This window comes from Lytechinus pictus, unplaced genomic scaffold (assembly GCF_037042905.1).
Source record: "Lytechinus pictus isolate F3 Inbred unplaced genomic scaffold, Lp3.0 scaffold_121, whole genome shotgun sequence".
NCBI classification, from domain to species: Eukaryota; Metazoa; Echinodermata; class Echinoidea; order Temnopleuroida; family Toxopneustidae; genus Lytechinus; species Lytechinus pictus.
Window position 1 is genome coordinate 276 of NW_026974241.1, and position 16,902 is coordinate 17,177.

Consider the following 16,902-nt stretch of genomic DNA (forward strand, 5'->3'; position numbering starts at 1 on the left):
TAGCCAGCTTAGCCACGGGCAGGAAGAAGATGTCATATGGTACACAACTCAACTGTGTTAGGACATGCATATATTTTTATATCAATCATAATTATAGAATGGATGGGAAAATCCCTGCAATCTGATTGGTTGAGAGCAATGCAAGAATTTTTACTGGGCTGCATGAACGATATCCCGATAATCAAAACGATATCCACTGTAAACAAGCTATCGTCCGAAAAGGTCATTGTGATGTCATCGCGCATGTACTGTTACGCTTGTTTACGTCAAAATTTTGAATTTTCGATCAAGGCAGAATGAATCAAATAAAGGATGCAAAATGATCTGTAAGTACAAATACGTTACCGTAATTCATAGGGATTAAAACTGCCTGCATACTCGTTAGTTGAGAAGTCCAGACATACGATCTAACGTTTATAGATCTACTGGCACTGCCCTGGGCTGGCTGTGCACAGCCAAATCTCCAGTGCGGGCCCAGGCAGCCGTAGGCACTGGCCACCGGAGCGGCCCGGGCATACACACACAGCTATGGCTGCCTCATAGATCTTGTCAATGCAAAGCTGTATCTGGCATTTTGGGTATAATGATGCCTTTGTGCCAACATATTATCAAGTTAGGCATACATATTTATGTTTTCCAGGGTTATCAAAGGGTCTGCATTACATTTTGGAATTTTCATGCATCCGGTAAAAAATCATGCGTCCAGTAAAAAAAATCAAAGTCCAGTAAATATTTTCATGCGTCCAGTAAATTGAATTTACTGGACGCATGAAATTATCATGCATCCGGTAAATCATTAATTTTGTGGTTTATTCAATAAAATTTTTCCATTCTATAAAACAGATGATGCATGGGTTTCTTTCGTGGGTCAGTGGAACTGTGTGCACGCGGTAACTTTGGCATTATGGGCTAAACCCACTCGGCTGCGCCTCGTGGGTTAAACCATGCCAAAGTTACCTTGTGCACACAGTTCCTACTGACCCACTCTAACCCATGCATCATTTGTATATTGTTGCATGGGTATGAAAAATATGTACATTACAAAACTCATCATTCGCAATGGTGTCTAAAGTAGTTTCCCGATTATCAGTCTTTTTTTTTTAAAGAGCGATAGGGAAAATAATGAGAATGGAAGGATATACATGTAGACCTAAGTGAGTCCATGGCACCCGACCGGCCTAACGATCTTGACAAGACTGCTTATTCATCTGCATCTACATGTACATTTACATCTACAACTCCAAAGAAATCATCAAAAAAGAAGACACCATGCAAGTAAAAGATAAAAGGAGAAGCAATCATAAACCCTCGAAGAGTTGTTGACAATGCTTTTGGCATTTTAGCGAACAGGTTCAGAGTCCTTCTAACAACGTAGCACTTGAACCTAAGAAAGTTACTACAATAGTTCTGTGCACCTGTGCATTACATAACTTCCTAAGCTTACACAAGACGGCAGCTGAGGTATATATAATTAAAAGTCATCTTGTTCTATTTGTTGTTCTTGTTTACGGAGGAAGGCGATTAAACACAGAAGATTGAATAAGTACAGTACCCCCCCATGATTTTTCTTTTTTGCAACAACCCCACTTCAAGCATTAGGCTAAAAAAGTTTTTTTTTAATTTAAATTTGACTAGGAAAAAGGTGATGACCGACTCTAATTTCATTGCTTTCCCTACATCTCTCTTCTTTTCTCATTTTTTTACTGGCACATTGTGCAATAGAACACCACTATCTGGAAAGAAACCTCGATCTCTATTTGACTATATTGTTCGATTGCGTATGTTTATGCGTCTGCGTAAATGTGAGGAGTCCCTGATGCATGCAAAAACTCTGTCCAAGTGGGAGAAGTCAGTGGGTTTCCCCCTATATTTAAAGGAATGCTTCAGAGGGTTGTGTCTAAGAAAAGGGAGTACATAGATTCTGAATTTGACATCCTATCCATGGGACTTTTCAACATAACCTGTGTCTACGAAACAACTAATTAGTCAGTGGGTATCCCCTTAAATACAAATGAATATTAAAGAGAACTCTTATGGTATAAGGAAGTTACTTTCTCCTTCAAAGGATTTTCTTTTAACATCCTATCCGTGGGACAGAGTGCTGTCCATTGTAACCTACCCTGAAACAATGCAAAGACATGTTAACAAATGTTCGCCTAAGTCATCCACCTGGATCGGATTCGAACCACTTATCTTTTAGTTCTTCTTCACATCTTAAGGCAGACATTTATAAAATGAGCTAACTGAACTTATCTGCTAACTCTTAGGGTTAACATGTATCTGTCGTTTTGTCCTCCGTCCTAGTCCTAGCTAGAAATCAGTTGTGTCATTTCTTGGAAGCGGAGTCCAGTTTTGCCTTCTTGGACCAGCTGGGTCCCCCCTCCTCCTCCTCTTCTTCTTCATCTGATTCATGGAAGATGGGGTTGGGCTGAGTACTGTAAAAAAAAAAAAGATAAAAAAATCGAAGTGTGATAAAGCAGTACAGTGTATTTGTGTATTTATGTCAAATTTCAAACTAAGAAAGAATTTTCCCTTTCCATCTCCTAGAGACTCAGACTATTGCATTATAACTTGAATCCTGGACTAGACTCAAGCCCTAGACTACTGAGTATGCGTACAAGTCCTGCATCCAAGTCTCAAGTCCTGGACTTGAATTTATGGGTCTGATTGCATGACCGAGCCCAGACTCAAGCCCAACTCTTACTGAATGGACTCCCATCTCCTTCACGCACTCATGCTGAGTGTCACATGACATCTACGAACCAATAGAAACCTATATTGAATATCACTCACTGTTTATAGGCTGGTGCAATCCACAACGGATTCTCCTCCGCATCCTTGGCATGTCTCAAGATGGCGTCCCGAGCACTGATGTTAGGATCGACCTTCTTCGTGAGGGCGATATTGATGGCAACGTAGCGTGAAAGGGTGCTACCTCCAGCCGCGATACGACCTCCTTGACCTGACGAGGGTTGAGAATAAGAGAAACATTGTAGACAGTTCAACGAACCTGGCTTAATCTATAGAGCTCTCCAAAAGTTACCCACAACTTTACGACTGGAACATGTTCTTATGTATAATTCGGCTACATATGGATATATAATTTAGCCAAGAACAGATCACCAGTCGTGCATGAAGTCATTTGTAATTATGAACACCTTCATGAAATACCACCCATCATTTGTGGCACTTCTGTGAGATTTTCCCCTTGCATTTCGTTTGACTACAATTCCTGAAGTTTTATGTCCTAACATGAGTGTGATACACGTATATCAATGACATATTCATGTAGACAGCACCTAAAATGACCTGACATGTCTTAATCATCACTTCCCTATGCACATGCTAATATGCTACAGTCAGGGGTGTGAGTGGTCACAAATAAAAAGATGAAGAGTGTTGAAAAAGTCTGAAATAGAAAGAGCTCCCATACTTTTTGAACAGAGGAAGGCCAAAAATAAGCTGAAATTAAGCTGAAAATCAAAACAAAAAAAATCTGAAATCAGATAAAAATCTGAACTCTCACACCCCTGTACAGTGTACACACAAACCTGAGTTTAGATTTGTTTATGTGCTTTTATTTCTGTATTCAAAGTAATTCAATTTATAATATAAAATGTGTTTACATACACAATATACAGAAAAATGCACAATATAATTTATGAGCTGCAAAAGGGAATTCATATTTATGGTGCCAGCTCCCTTCCAACAAACCACCAACTAGATTGACTCATGGTAATTTAAACAACGGCTTCATCAAATACATGGAGCTTGCAGAAAGGCGTTAGATGTGCATATGCTGTAATTTTCAATACATGTGTAGCTGGTATAAGGGTACTGGCTGAAGCATGTGCTAGGTCATATGTACAGTGCTGGCAACAGTTAAAGGTCAAGTCCACCCTACAAATATTCTTATTTGAATCAATATAAGAAAATCAATCAAGCAAAATGGTGAAAATTTAATCAATAAGAAAGTTGTGACATTTTACAATTTCGCTTATTTTTCACAAAATAGTTACATGCACAACTCAGTGATATGCAAATGAGAGTTGATAGTATCCCTCAATCAGTATTTCTTTTGTTTTTTATTGTTCAAATTATACAACTTTTACAGATTTTACAATAAGGACCAACTTGACTGAACCATAAAATGTTGAAATAAATGGTAAATTCCATATTTTGGGAGGAATTAAACTCTTCTTCACAAGACAATAAGAATTTTTTTCTTTTCATATTTCATATAATAAGATACAAAAGATATAGTGAGTGTGTAACATCATCAATCCCCTTATTTGCAAACTGACCAGGATGTGCAAATAACTGCTTTGTGAAATTAACAAAAACTTCTAAATGTCACAACTTTTTTACTTTACATCCGATTATTATAAGTGTTATGCTTGTTAGATTTTTAAAATCATTTAATCAAAATCAAAGTTTTATTCGGGTGAACTTGTACTTTAATGACCTCTTCCCTGACCTACAGGAATGGAAATTGATATAAGCATAAATACTATAGCCCTTCTGCCAACCAGGCAGAGACATCTCCTATGACTTTCCAGGACATACCTTGTTTGATGGGTAGATCAGGCTTCCTTGACTTCACAGGATCTTGTCTGTCTTTCATCTGCTTCTTATAAGCCATAATCTCCTGAGGCTCCTCCCTGTTACGATGTCTCCCTCTTCTTGACATGACAGCTGAAGGGAGATATAAGAATAATATCATTAATTAGAACATCTGTTTCTTATAAGCCATAATCTCCTGAGGTTCCTCCGTCACAATGTCTCCCTCTCCTCGACATGACAGCTACAGGGAGATACAAAGAATAATTGTTTAAATCAGAACATCTGTTTCTTATAAGCCATAATCTCCTGAGGCTCCTCCCTGTTACGATGTCTCCCTCTCCTCGACATGACAACTACAGAGAGATACAAAGAATAATATTATTCATTAGAACATCTGTTTCTTATAAGCCATAATCTCCTGAGGCTCCTCCCTATTACAATGTCTCCCTCCTCGACGTGACAGCTACAGGGAGATACATAGAATAATAGTTTAAATCAGAACAGAACCCTGAGGTAAAAAAAATAAATTTCCTATTGGGTTTGTGTTCATGGTACGGTAAGATCCAAGCCTGAGCTGCCTTGAGTTCTGTGCGATTGAACCGTCGATATCCTTACGCTGGATGGAGCTCATTGTGCGCTGCTGCATGCATGACCTTGAGGCAAAGGAAAAGTACTCCAAGTACACAATTAACAGTATATACAGGGCCATACCAAAGCGTAAAGTACTCTATGCGCAATGCACAGAAACGCACACATAATTTTAAAAAGTGTGCAACTCCGTGCATCTTTTGACCTTTTGGACTACTTTTTTTTTTACTAAAATGAGCACGTTGTGGCTCTATTCACCTACTGATATCGATGGATTGAACAGACTGGGATCTGACAAACATATTTCTTATGTAAATTGGACTCGAACAGTGGAACACCGTCTTAGATTTGTGGTACATTCGTTTTATCTAGCGATACTCAACGAAGACGATTAGAAAACCTGTAAAGCAATGATTATAAAATCGTAAATCTTGATTCCAATCAAATTCCGAACAAAAAGTGATGCAAAATCACCTCAAATGAATGAAATAATATTGATCAACAAGACCATCAACAGCAATGTTAGTCTGGATCATTTCACAACAAAGAGTGCTTAGAGACCTGTGATATGATTGTCGATTAAGATGTCAATATGCAGGACTTTCCTCAAATGTAATGATCATCTCTAATTCGTGCTTCATGACAAGGTGGAATGCCTATCATGGCTTGAGTAGTGCATGAAGTGAATTAAGAATACAGAAAACTTGGGCGCGGACATACAGAAAGGTTGGTTATATTATTAAATTGCATATGTCATTACAATTTTTTTTTTCTGACTTATGATTTTTCATTAAAGATCGAGCGTGCAATCTTAAACACATAGGAGTAATGCCGAAACTTTGTTTTCAAATCTTTTTCCTGTTTCATTTTAACTTACGAGCAACGATGTGTTCGCTCTTGACAATGTCAGGCTCCACCCTCTTTCTCCTCTTCTTGACCATACATAGTTTGGCTCCTCTGCAAAAAGCAGTAATAATAGTAAAGACAGTGAGATATTCAAATATATCAATCAGTTTACACATGTTTTAACATTATTTTCATATCAAATAACTACCATAAGCATTAATTCTAAAGATAACTACCAAAATTAAAACTATGTGGTGTATTAAGCAACACAGTATATTCCCTACCTCTAACTTAAAGCAAAGGCTAACATTACAATGGTCTTATTTTTCAAAAAAATCCTGAACTTTTATTCATGTTGTATTTAATATTGTTCATATGGATGAAAACACAGCCAGGAAAAAAAATTATGAAATCACAGCAGGTTTCAAGATGTCTGTGACTGAAATATCATTATTCAATAAATCTCTGCATCAGATGATATTAAGATGGTGTTTCCGATCACTTTATATAATTCACCTTTTTTAAAGCACTAAATAAGGATCTTGGGGTGCCATTTTTTTTATGTGCTTCGTTTTTATAACATATCACATACACAGGTGACAAGTGGGACCTTACAGCTCAGATTTTAAAAAGTAACATCAATATCAAGCTTTGCCTTTAACTCACTGACTACTACTTTGTGTAATTCCTATATGGTAATTCCACAAAATAATCAACCTTTTTGTACGTCAGACCCCCATTTTTCTTGAGTTTTACCTCACTTCATAAACTGACCAAGGCATGGTCATTTGAGAGCATTAGAGACTGTCAAAAGAACAAGAAATCAGAGACCGAGAATTTAATAAAAGTCCCACAAATAGGGGGTCGGACGTACATATTTTATGGAATTCGCCTATAGGATTTTAACAGGAACCAGTTTGTTACATTATAAGTACAATGGTGCATTAATTTCATGCCAACCGACTGAAATGAGAAACTGATCAGAATTGTACTATTGAAAGAGAGCACCTTGGTATTATATAAGAAGAGAAAACAAAACCAATACTGCTTGTTTTGAGGATAATACATTTTTCCCTGTAACATTATCAGAACAAATCAATCTTAAAAGGTTTCATAAGATAATAACAATGTAAAGGTATTCACATACCTGTGACTTCTGTTGGGATCATAGAAGACCTTTGCGAGTCCACTGCCAGAGCCAATGATGATCTGATTTAACTTTGGATGCCACATACATCGCACTACACTCTGTAATCATAGACAATGTTTGTTAATTTATCAACAAAGATCATGTGCTGTGATTACAAGATAGTGGTGCTGTTTGAATGTACTGAATCATGTTGTCCCAATGTACATAATTGATTTCATTAAGTAAAGTAGACTAATATTCAATATTATACTGCATACGATATCTAATCATCAATCACATAATGATTCTGCAGAATCTTTCAGATCATTTTTGCCAATTCTGAGAGAAAAGTGAAGGAATATTCTTTAAAATATGGAGAACGGACAAATATGAATTAAATGTTGAATGCAAAAATACACTACACTAGAAATATGAAACCACACTTTCATGATATTCTCTTTGAACATGCACCCGATGGATGGCCAGTTCGACATGAATATGCATATCACTACACAATAAAAATTTTCCTTTTCACTTTTTTTTTATTTCGACTTTCACATCCTCAAACCTATCCCTAACATCACAACATGACTGATCAATATATTAACCAAGACTTCAACCATATTTCATAAAGCTTTATTTAATAACAGATTATTAACAAATCATTGCCACAATTTAAATATATCTTAAAAGTAGCTTATAACTTATTTATTTAAAAAAAATTCATTACTAATGGCCTTGGAACTGAGATAGCAAAGTAATGTAATTCTTACTCCTTGTCCACATTCTAATTCTGTGATTTTCTTGAAGGTGTGTCTGTCATAGAACATTAGTTTTCCTTCTTGCTCTCTCCTCACCGACTGACCAGCTAAAATCATCTGATCATCTGGACTAAAGCAACATTCAGCTCTGTGAACAAAAAGAAGTACATTTTATAATAGAACATATGCATAATAATACAATACATTGCTGGGGAAATTTAGCATGTGGAAATTGACAGTTTCAAAACACCACACTTTAACCCTATCTTAACTGGGCTATTTCAGACCAGTATATACGGGGGGGGGGGGGGGGGGGGTAAATTTGACCCCCCCCTCAGATCTCGGCCGCTGATCACGCGGTTGCCGCGAAAATTTGCATGCGTGTAGAGCCTGATGTAAACTACAAGACTGTATGGTAAAATTTAAACAAAATTAATTCTTTATATTTTTAATTAATTAATTATGCAAATAAGCGTATGAAATTTGCCCCCAATTTTTTTTTTGTATGTTTTTGCCTTTAACTCAATTTATATAGCTAGTAGAATGCTAATTTTTGGTTGGAGTATCAATTATTACATTTCTAACAAATATCTACAAAAAAATTGCAAAAATATAATTCATTTCTTATGTATTTTATTGTCTTTTTAATTCTTATGTATTTCTTTGTTTGTTCAAACCTTTGTTTTTTATTGTTTTTTCCAATGAACTTTGTCAGGGACCCTTCTGCGATCATAAATAGCATAAAATATATCCATTCAAACCAACAAAAGTAAAAATAATCATACATCTATGATTTTTGGTTCAAAAACACAATATGCATTGACTTTGTACACGGAATCACGTTTTTGAGCAATTTCGGGTCTGACATGCACTTACAAAATGTTGCGTAATTTCAGAACCGCGTCCCCGGGAGTCGCAATTTTGGTCTCAAAAGATGCGCAAGACTTGAAAGTAAAAAGTCAGTGAGCGCCGCGATAAAAAAATCTTTGCGCGACGGCGTAGTGATGAAATTTGTCGAGGGGGGGGTCAATTTGACCCCCCAGTTTAATAAGGGTTAAAATTTATATCATTCAAACAGTTCTTGATGAATTTATCACACACATATAACACTCATTGTCTGTGATCGTAAATCATATAATAACAAAAGTAAAACAAAAACATGCATTTATAGATTCCATTATAAAAAAACATACTTGTGTTAGATTGGTAAAAATATTATTATTTTGAGCAATGATGGGTTATCACAAGTTTGAGCAAGTGACTCAAAACAATAACATTATTTAACGTTGCAGTAATATCTTTTCACAATAAAGATTTCTGATAAAATTATTGAAGGTTTTTTTTTTTAGACCCCAGTCCAAAGTATTTGTTAGGATTATGCATTTTGCAGAGTGAACAGAACAAATTTAATTATCATAAAATGTGTTAAGAATTGATTTAAAACTCACACTGGATAGAAGCTTTCAAGGCCAGTCACAACATTAACCGGTCTCTTGAAGTTTCTAAGATCCCAGGATTTCATTGTGTCATCACCTGTAGAGAATTTGATAAAAAGACAAGAATATATGTAACTTGTGAAGGTTTCCATGGCGAAGAAGAAGAGTGTAGTGGTTTCATGGTACACATTGTATTCTTTTGTGGGCAATTGGTGGTCCTGGGGTCCTGAAAAGGACCAGCCAAACTCGACGTTTCAACAAGCGTGTTCTTGTCGTCTTCAGGAGAATGGGGCGAGTTTGGGTGGTCCTTTTCACAACAAACAGTTGCCCAAGGAAGAATACATGGTGTACCGATAGACAAGAACATACTTTTCCAGGGTACAATATATGATTTGTATAAGGCATCATTTACTTAAATTATTAATAATTGAAGTTAAAGCAAAATGTTAAAGCAAAATGTTGATTTGAATTGATAGAGAAATATCAAACAAGCTTAATGCTGGAAATTTCATCAATATCAGAAAAAAATACTTTCAAATCCTGAATGAATTTAACAACCCTTTAATCGGTTGTCTATACTACTTACCACCTCTTGTAACAAAGATCAGATTATCATATGAGAATGTGATGCAGGATGTATCCGTACCCATGCCATGAGCGTTCTTTTGTTGATAGGTCGGTCTTACCTGTCACAAAAAAAAATGATTAGACATGAAGCCAGGTTTAACACTATCTAGGGTTCATGAACTTGTATAGATCATGAAAGTCATAGTAACTGATCAAACAATCTGAAATATTTTAGCATGACCACATCAATTAAATATCAGAAAGACTAATATTCATGATTCATTTCTGTTAATTTAAAAAAAAAAAAATTTTTGTCTATGTCCAGTGAGGATTTTTGATCAGTTTTCATTCATTTTGGGCACTTACGGGTGGAATTCTAGGATACAATTACACGCAAGATACAGTAGGCTCATAGCAACAATTTCCAATCATTCTTATATTTACATATTCATTGGTCATTATTGTCCCCTCAAACATAAAATCAGCAAGCATAAAGTGCCTCACCAATGAGTACTTCATATCCCAGAGTTGTACACTTGTAAACTTAGCATCTCTGCTGTATAGGCAGCATGTCGGATTGATCTTCTATTTATCATTACCCCTTCAAACAAGAATTTAACAAATGTCTTACCAAAGGTCTCTTCATATCCCAGAGTTGTATACTGCCATCCTGACACCCTGCTCCGATAAGCTTAGCATCTCTGCTGTATACGCAGCAGGTCGGATTGGTCTTCTGACCCCCTTGACCTCTGAACTTGATGACCTGCTGCTGCTTCCACGCCTGATTTACATCCCATAACCTCACCGTGCTGGAAGGTTGAATTGATAGAGTAAATACAATGATGATTAAAAGTACCAATAAGAAACAGGATACTTCTTTCATCACATTCTGCTTTGTAAACAGAAAAGACTTTGTCCCTTACCCGACTCTCTGTCTAAGCAGAACGTTATGGCACCATTCCCCCAGGCGACATACTACACAGGAGTGAAAAAGATTCCATGACATTTGCTCTGGCGATGATTACTCCGATGGAAAATATGCATGTAAAGTCAGGCATACAACCTAACCTCCAAAAGTAAATAAACCCTTATCATAATCTCTACTTTACTCTGAACCAAAAACTCTATTAAAATCCTATGCCCTCTGAGATATTAAGACCAGGGCAAATGTCGCAGGAGCATATGTTGTGTCACAGTGAAAACATGGTAGCCTACATGCATTGTATGAAATCAATGTAAAAGAAAATCAAACAAAACATAGGCACGTTTGTCTTACCCATCATTTGCACAAGTGATGAATTCTTCTTTTACTTTCGGATTCCAGCAGCCTCCGTTTAACATTGCAGTATGTCCCTGAAAAGAAAAACAAAAAATACTCTTACATCAATAAATAATAATACACAATAGTATAGTATTAGTAAAGACATTAGGTTTTAATGGGTTTCCAATGAAACTTTGATGCTCACTGGGTGATAATTTAATAAGAGGAAGGAAAAATAATTTACAACATTAGTAACCTTGTTTCAAGTGCTTGACACAAGATTAATTGTTCATAATTTAGCTGTCATATCATTATTTTTTTACATCTTTAACAAACAAATAATCAATACATTACTTGGATATTTGGTACACAAGAAACTTGTTATAATTTGCAACACTTCATTTTCCCGCAACTGTAAGTCATCCTAAAAGCTGGCCAAAAGAAATTGGTTGTATTCAAAACCTACATAGCCCGGGCTGTTTTAAAATTGCAATGGGGGGGGGGGGCCTTTGTTGCCCCCCTCTTATCTCAGTCGTTGATAATGCATTTGCAATGAAGACTGGCACGCACGTCACTCATGACATAATCCCCACACTGGATAATTAATAGTACCAAACTTAATCAAATTAATTTCTAATTAATTAATTATGCTAATTTAAACATAAAATCATAATATGGCTGTAATTCTTTAAAGGTAGCATACCTTAGTCTTGGCCATGTCAACGATGTACTGGTCACCTTTGACACACTCCATGACCTCAAAGCCATCCCGGTCAACGACCTTTGCCTGAGGTTTTGCTGCCACCATGAGTATCCTGTCTCCCGTGATGCTGTACTGTAAGGTTCGAATCTGATGGCTAAGGTGGATAAAAAATGATAATTATAGTTACAGTTATATAGCGCTTATTGTACAACGCCTACTTAGCTTGTTGTACGCGAGCAAATGGGAGGCTGAATGTCAAACATTCGTACCGTTGCACAAAAGACGTACCATCCAAAATGTACCGTTGCACGGCTTTAGGAGGTGACGTCACAATACGATTTAATTCATTGCGCTCGGTAAAAATGAACAATACGCGTATAAGCCAGCTGGCTAAATGCGCAAGGCTGCCCAAGGTCTTGTGCGCTTGTGGGATTTTGCTTTCTGCTTTCGGTATTTTTGCTCCCTTTTCATAGATTACTATAGGGATAAACTCTTTGTTTTTTCATATTTTCGCTAAATTCCGAGGCGTTGTACAACACAAATAGCGAATATTCTTATTCGTGCAATGGTGCGAGATTTTGCATTCGGTGAAAGAAAGAAACGCTCTATTCAACTCGGCTCACGCCTCGTTGAATAGAGCATCTTTCTTTCACCTCATGCGAAATCTCGCACTCATGCCTATTCGCTATTTGTATATTACATTCTGTTACCAACTGTTTTACATTGCAATTATTATTATCTTGGTCATCAGACCCTGGCATGCCCGCAAAGACAATGTATGCAGTTCCATGAATTTTCTCCAGTTTCTCCAGTGGAAAGTCTGCATGTTCCGCCAAACCTAAAACTTAACCTCCCGAGTCTAAATAAACCCTAATCCTTATCTTTATTATTATGAATCAACAACTCTATTGCAATGCTAACTCTCACCCTATGCCCTCTGAGATAATAAGACCAGAGCAAAGGTCGTGTCACCATGTATGCACCCTCTCCACTCCCTGGGGAGCATTCCAACAAGATTCAATTACTAGGCATACTACATAGGCTTTCACATCCTACCGGGTACCCATTTAACACCTGGGTGGAGAGTGACAAAGTGTTGACTGATGCCTTGCCAAAGGACGCTAGGTACAGGGATTTGAACAAACGACCCTCTTACTACGAGGTGAGAATCTGAACTGGTACACAACGCTTCCAAATAAGGCTTGTCTATAGACATTGATACATGTAACTAAGTGTTTGGTGTTAGACAAACTACCCCACTATGGCTAGTATTCTGAACTCCAGTTTAACTTAATCCACGGTCTAAGTTAGTCTGCATGCGCAGACTGAAATTTGACACTTTAACCAGTTATACCATGTCAAGCGTGAACTTAGGCTCGACTCCAAACTCTGTCTGTGTCATTCATAGTACATACATGTAGCACACCTATTCTCATTACCCCAGACTATGCAAATTGTCAAAACCAAAATTCTGTGCCTGCAGACTAGGTCAAGTCTAGACTAAAACTATGGTAAGCTGTGAGTGTCAAGTATGTGTTTGCTTCTTGTAACTCTTTTTTTTACTGAGATGTTTCCTATGATTTTATTATTAAGAAAACTAGTTAGAGAGATCTGCATCCCATATGGCTCCCCATAGATAAACCAAAATTTTAGACAACAGCAAAAACCAACAATAAAACCATAGTTCAGAATATGGGTCATTCTCAATAAACACACAATTCGAGGTTTCTAAAATCTTACCACAGACACCTACGTATGTTTTACTTACAACTTAATCAGACTCTACCAATTACTGGAGAACTGCTAACATGTTCACATTAATTTAGATTACAAAACATAAACGCCTTCAACTCCCTTAAAATAATTCCAGGTTTACATCAACTTTCATCAGCCCTGACCAGCCCTGTGTATCAATGTGTAATCATGAAATCCTTCCAATTACTGCAGAAAAAAGCTTTATTTACATTTATTGTAACCACAAGATCTGGGGACTGTTTCATGAAAGTTGCCAGCACTGACAAGTTATCATCTGACAGTTACCATAGTAACAGTCAGGCAACTGTAATTCATAAGCAAATTAAGACCATAGATAGCTATCAGATCTGACATCTTGGTCCTGTTGCAGAAAGAATTCAGTTTAAGGACGTTCCACAGTTAAAGTGAAATCCATGTCATTTTCACCAAACTTTGCACATAGATACTTTAGAACCTTAATATTTGAAATATGCAAAAGTTAATATAGGTCCATGTGCTTGATTTTTTGCTATAGAGCTTCAAAGTTCACCTAAATTGATGTTCTTAAAAATTGCGCATTCAAAAGAATTTGGCATTTTTAGACCGCCCAAGATTACTACAATGAGTTTAAACCTTTATTACTCAGTCAAAATACATGAAAAAGTCATCAAATTTCGCAAGAGAGTTAATAATTGTATCGTTAGAATGGAGAATCTATTTATAGTGCTATTTGTTTGCAATTTTAAGTTTAACAGCACTGCCAGTTCTTAAAAATGGCGTAAAAGATAACAAAATCCCAATCTAAACAAGTGGAATGCCTCTGGCCGTCTCACCTGCATCACGCGATTCAATATAGCAGCAGTGCTGATTTTGAAAACTACTATAACTCGCACAAGATGTTCAGTGATACTTGGTTACTCTTATTTCCACGTTTTATGAACTAGACCAATACACTTATAGAGATATGATGGCAATTCAACAAATACCCCCAACGTGGCCAAAGTTCTTTGACCTTACATGACCTTTGACCTTGATCATGTGACCTGAAACTCGCACAGGATGTTCAGTGATACTTGATTACTATTATGTCCAAGTTTTATGAACTAGACCAACACACTTTCAAATTTATGGCTGTAATTCAACAAATACCCCAATTTGGCCAAAGTTCATTGACCCTAAATGACCTTTGACCTTGATCATGTGACCTGAAACTTGCACAGGATGTTCAGTAATACTTGATTACTATAATGTCCAAGTTTCATGAATCAGATCCATAAACTTTCAAAGTTATGATGGTAATTCAACAGATACCCCCATTCGGCCAAAGTTCATTGACCCTAAATGACCTTTGACCTTGGTCATGTGACGTGAAACTCATGCAGGATGTTCAGTGATACTTGATTAACCTTATGTATAAGTTTCATGAACTAGGTCCATATATTTTCTAAGTTATGATGACATTTCAAAAACTTAACCTTAGGTTAAGATTTTGATGTTGATTCCCCCAACATGGTCTAAGTTCATTGACCCTAAATGACCTTTGACCTTGGTCATGTGACATGAAACTCAGGCAGGATGTTCAGTAATACTTGATTAACCTTATGGCCAAGTTTCATGAACTAGGTCCATATACTTTCTAAGTTATGCTGTCATTTCAAAAACTTAACCTCAGGTTAAGATTTGGTGTTGACGCCGCCGTCGCCGTCGCCGCCGTCGCCGTCGGAAAAGCGGCGCCTATAGTCTCACTCTGCTATGCAGGTGAGACAAAAATGTGAAATTTCAGTAACAAACTACAAACGTACAATAAATGCTGCACTTTATTCAAAATCCATGTCATTTTCACCAAAATTTGCAGAGTTGTAAAGGAAGGTATACCTAAGAGGTACAAACATTAAAAAATAGGGGTTCATGTGTTGTTTTTAAACTATCAGCATTTTTATTAGAGCAAATGTGCTTTTTAAAACACCAAAAATGCGCCGAATAATTTGTATCTATGTGAAGAAAAAATCAAAACCACTCTACCATTTATTCAAACTCGGGGTAATATCCGTGATTCTTGGCAGCACTGCAGAGTAAAGTATTTTGAAATTGTAGATAATTTTTTTTAATCGTCCATGGAATAATTCCACTTTTTAGCTTCATGAAATAACACATCGGATCTGCAGTTAAAGTGCAGAAGATGAGAAAAATCAGCTCATACCCGCAGCTAATTAATCACCTGTTCATCCATTGTGACGTCAGCGCGCAGTGTAAACTATGCGCAGATCATAATGCGCACAAACATAACTGTGGAACGTCCTTAAATGCAATTTTAAAAAGAATCAAGTGCAAGTCCCAAGTAAGTGTTTTTGATGTGTTAAAAATCAAGTTGCAATTGATTTTTGAGTTGCGTTTGATTGCAACTGTTAATGCAGTGGGCCCCTTGTTAGATGACAAATAATAATTGAACGTCCATCAGAACTCCATTTTTTTCAATAGGCTGGCTTACCATTCAAAAGGTTGGAAAGACCTGAAGGAGTTCAATGAAGGATCCATAGCAGCAAAGTCCCAGAAACGCACATCAAAGTCATAACCACCAGTCACAAGCCTAGAACCTGATGGATCCAGAGCTACAGCCGATACCTGAGCAGGGGGCGTAACACAAGTAGATAATATAATCAACATGCTTAATACAATGTTTGTACTTACTATGCATTATTACCCTGACTTTAGCACAGCTACCCTGATAGGAAGCTTGAGCATTCAAGGAATTCCTTTCTACAAAGTACCCATTTACTACACCTAGGTGGAGAGTAAGGCAAATGAGGATAAACATCTTGCCAAAGGATGTGAGTGCTGCAGTGGGATTTGAGAGATACGTATTTAGTCAAATTAAGTTTGCGCATTGCATTACTTATCATGTACGCGTCAAAGTGCGACTCGAAGTCATACTTAAATCTTTGTGAAACACCCCCTGATTACTTAAAACTGAGAAAAATTATACTCACTGATTTATTGCCGTGATTCAGCACTATCTCATGGGTTGCAGGAATCTTTTTCTCTGGAGGCTTTAAAAGAACAAGACATAAAATAAAAATATTATATTCTAAATGCAAACACTTCAATGCTTAAACTGATTGTGGTGTGGTTGGCAAACTCAAAAAAATTTATTATGATGTAGTATATGCAATTTTTCATGCTGAATACGAATCTGGCAATTGTTTCCCGTAATTTTGTCTCAATTCGACACAAATCAGGAAAAAGACCACGGTTAGGGAACGCCCACTAAAATTGTTCAAAAGTCTACCGATTACGTAATCGTTGTGTGACGTCAT

General features: G+C 36.8%; 1 protein-coding gene across 1 annotated transcript; it reads right to left on the bottom strand.

Moving 5' to 3' along the window:
- Positions 1 to 1,574: 1,574 nt before the first annotated feature.
- LOC129271972 (WD repeat-containing protein 70-like) lies at positions 1,575 to 16,902 on the bottom strand. The gene is made up of 14 exons (XM_064115486.1): positions 16,882 to 16,902; positions 16,576 to 16,635; positions 16,077 to 16,210; positions 11,855 to 12,008; positions 11,167 to 11,243; positions 10,522 to 10,699; positions 9,910 to 10,009; positions 9,336 to 9,420; positions 7,900 to 8,035; positions 7,145 to 7,245; positions 6,029 to 6,108; positions 4,567 to 4,695; positions 2,794 to 2,962; positions 1,575 to 2,435 (listed from the first exon to the last, which is right to left on the bottom strand). The coding sequence occupies exons 1-14, from the start codon at positions 16,900 to 16,902 to the stop codon at positions 2,327 to 2,329; spliced, it is 1,533 nt and encodes a 510-aa protein (XP_063971556.1). The 3' UTR covers positions 1,575 to 2,326.

Excerpts from the sequence above, each read along its gene's own strand:
- LOC129271972 (XM_064115486.1), bottom strand. The coding sequence starts at position 16,902 with ATGACGTCACACAACGATTAC. Across the intron at positions 9,421-9,909 it reads GATCTTTGTTACAAGAGGTG|GTGATGACACAATGAAATCC; the intron begins GTAAGTAGTATA and ends AATTCTCTACAG. Across the intron at positions 2,436-2,793 it reads ATTGCACCAGCCTATAAACA|TACTCAGCCCAACCCCATCT; the intron begins GTGAGTGATATT and ends TTTTTTTTACAG.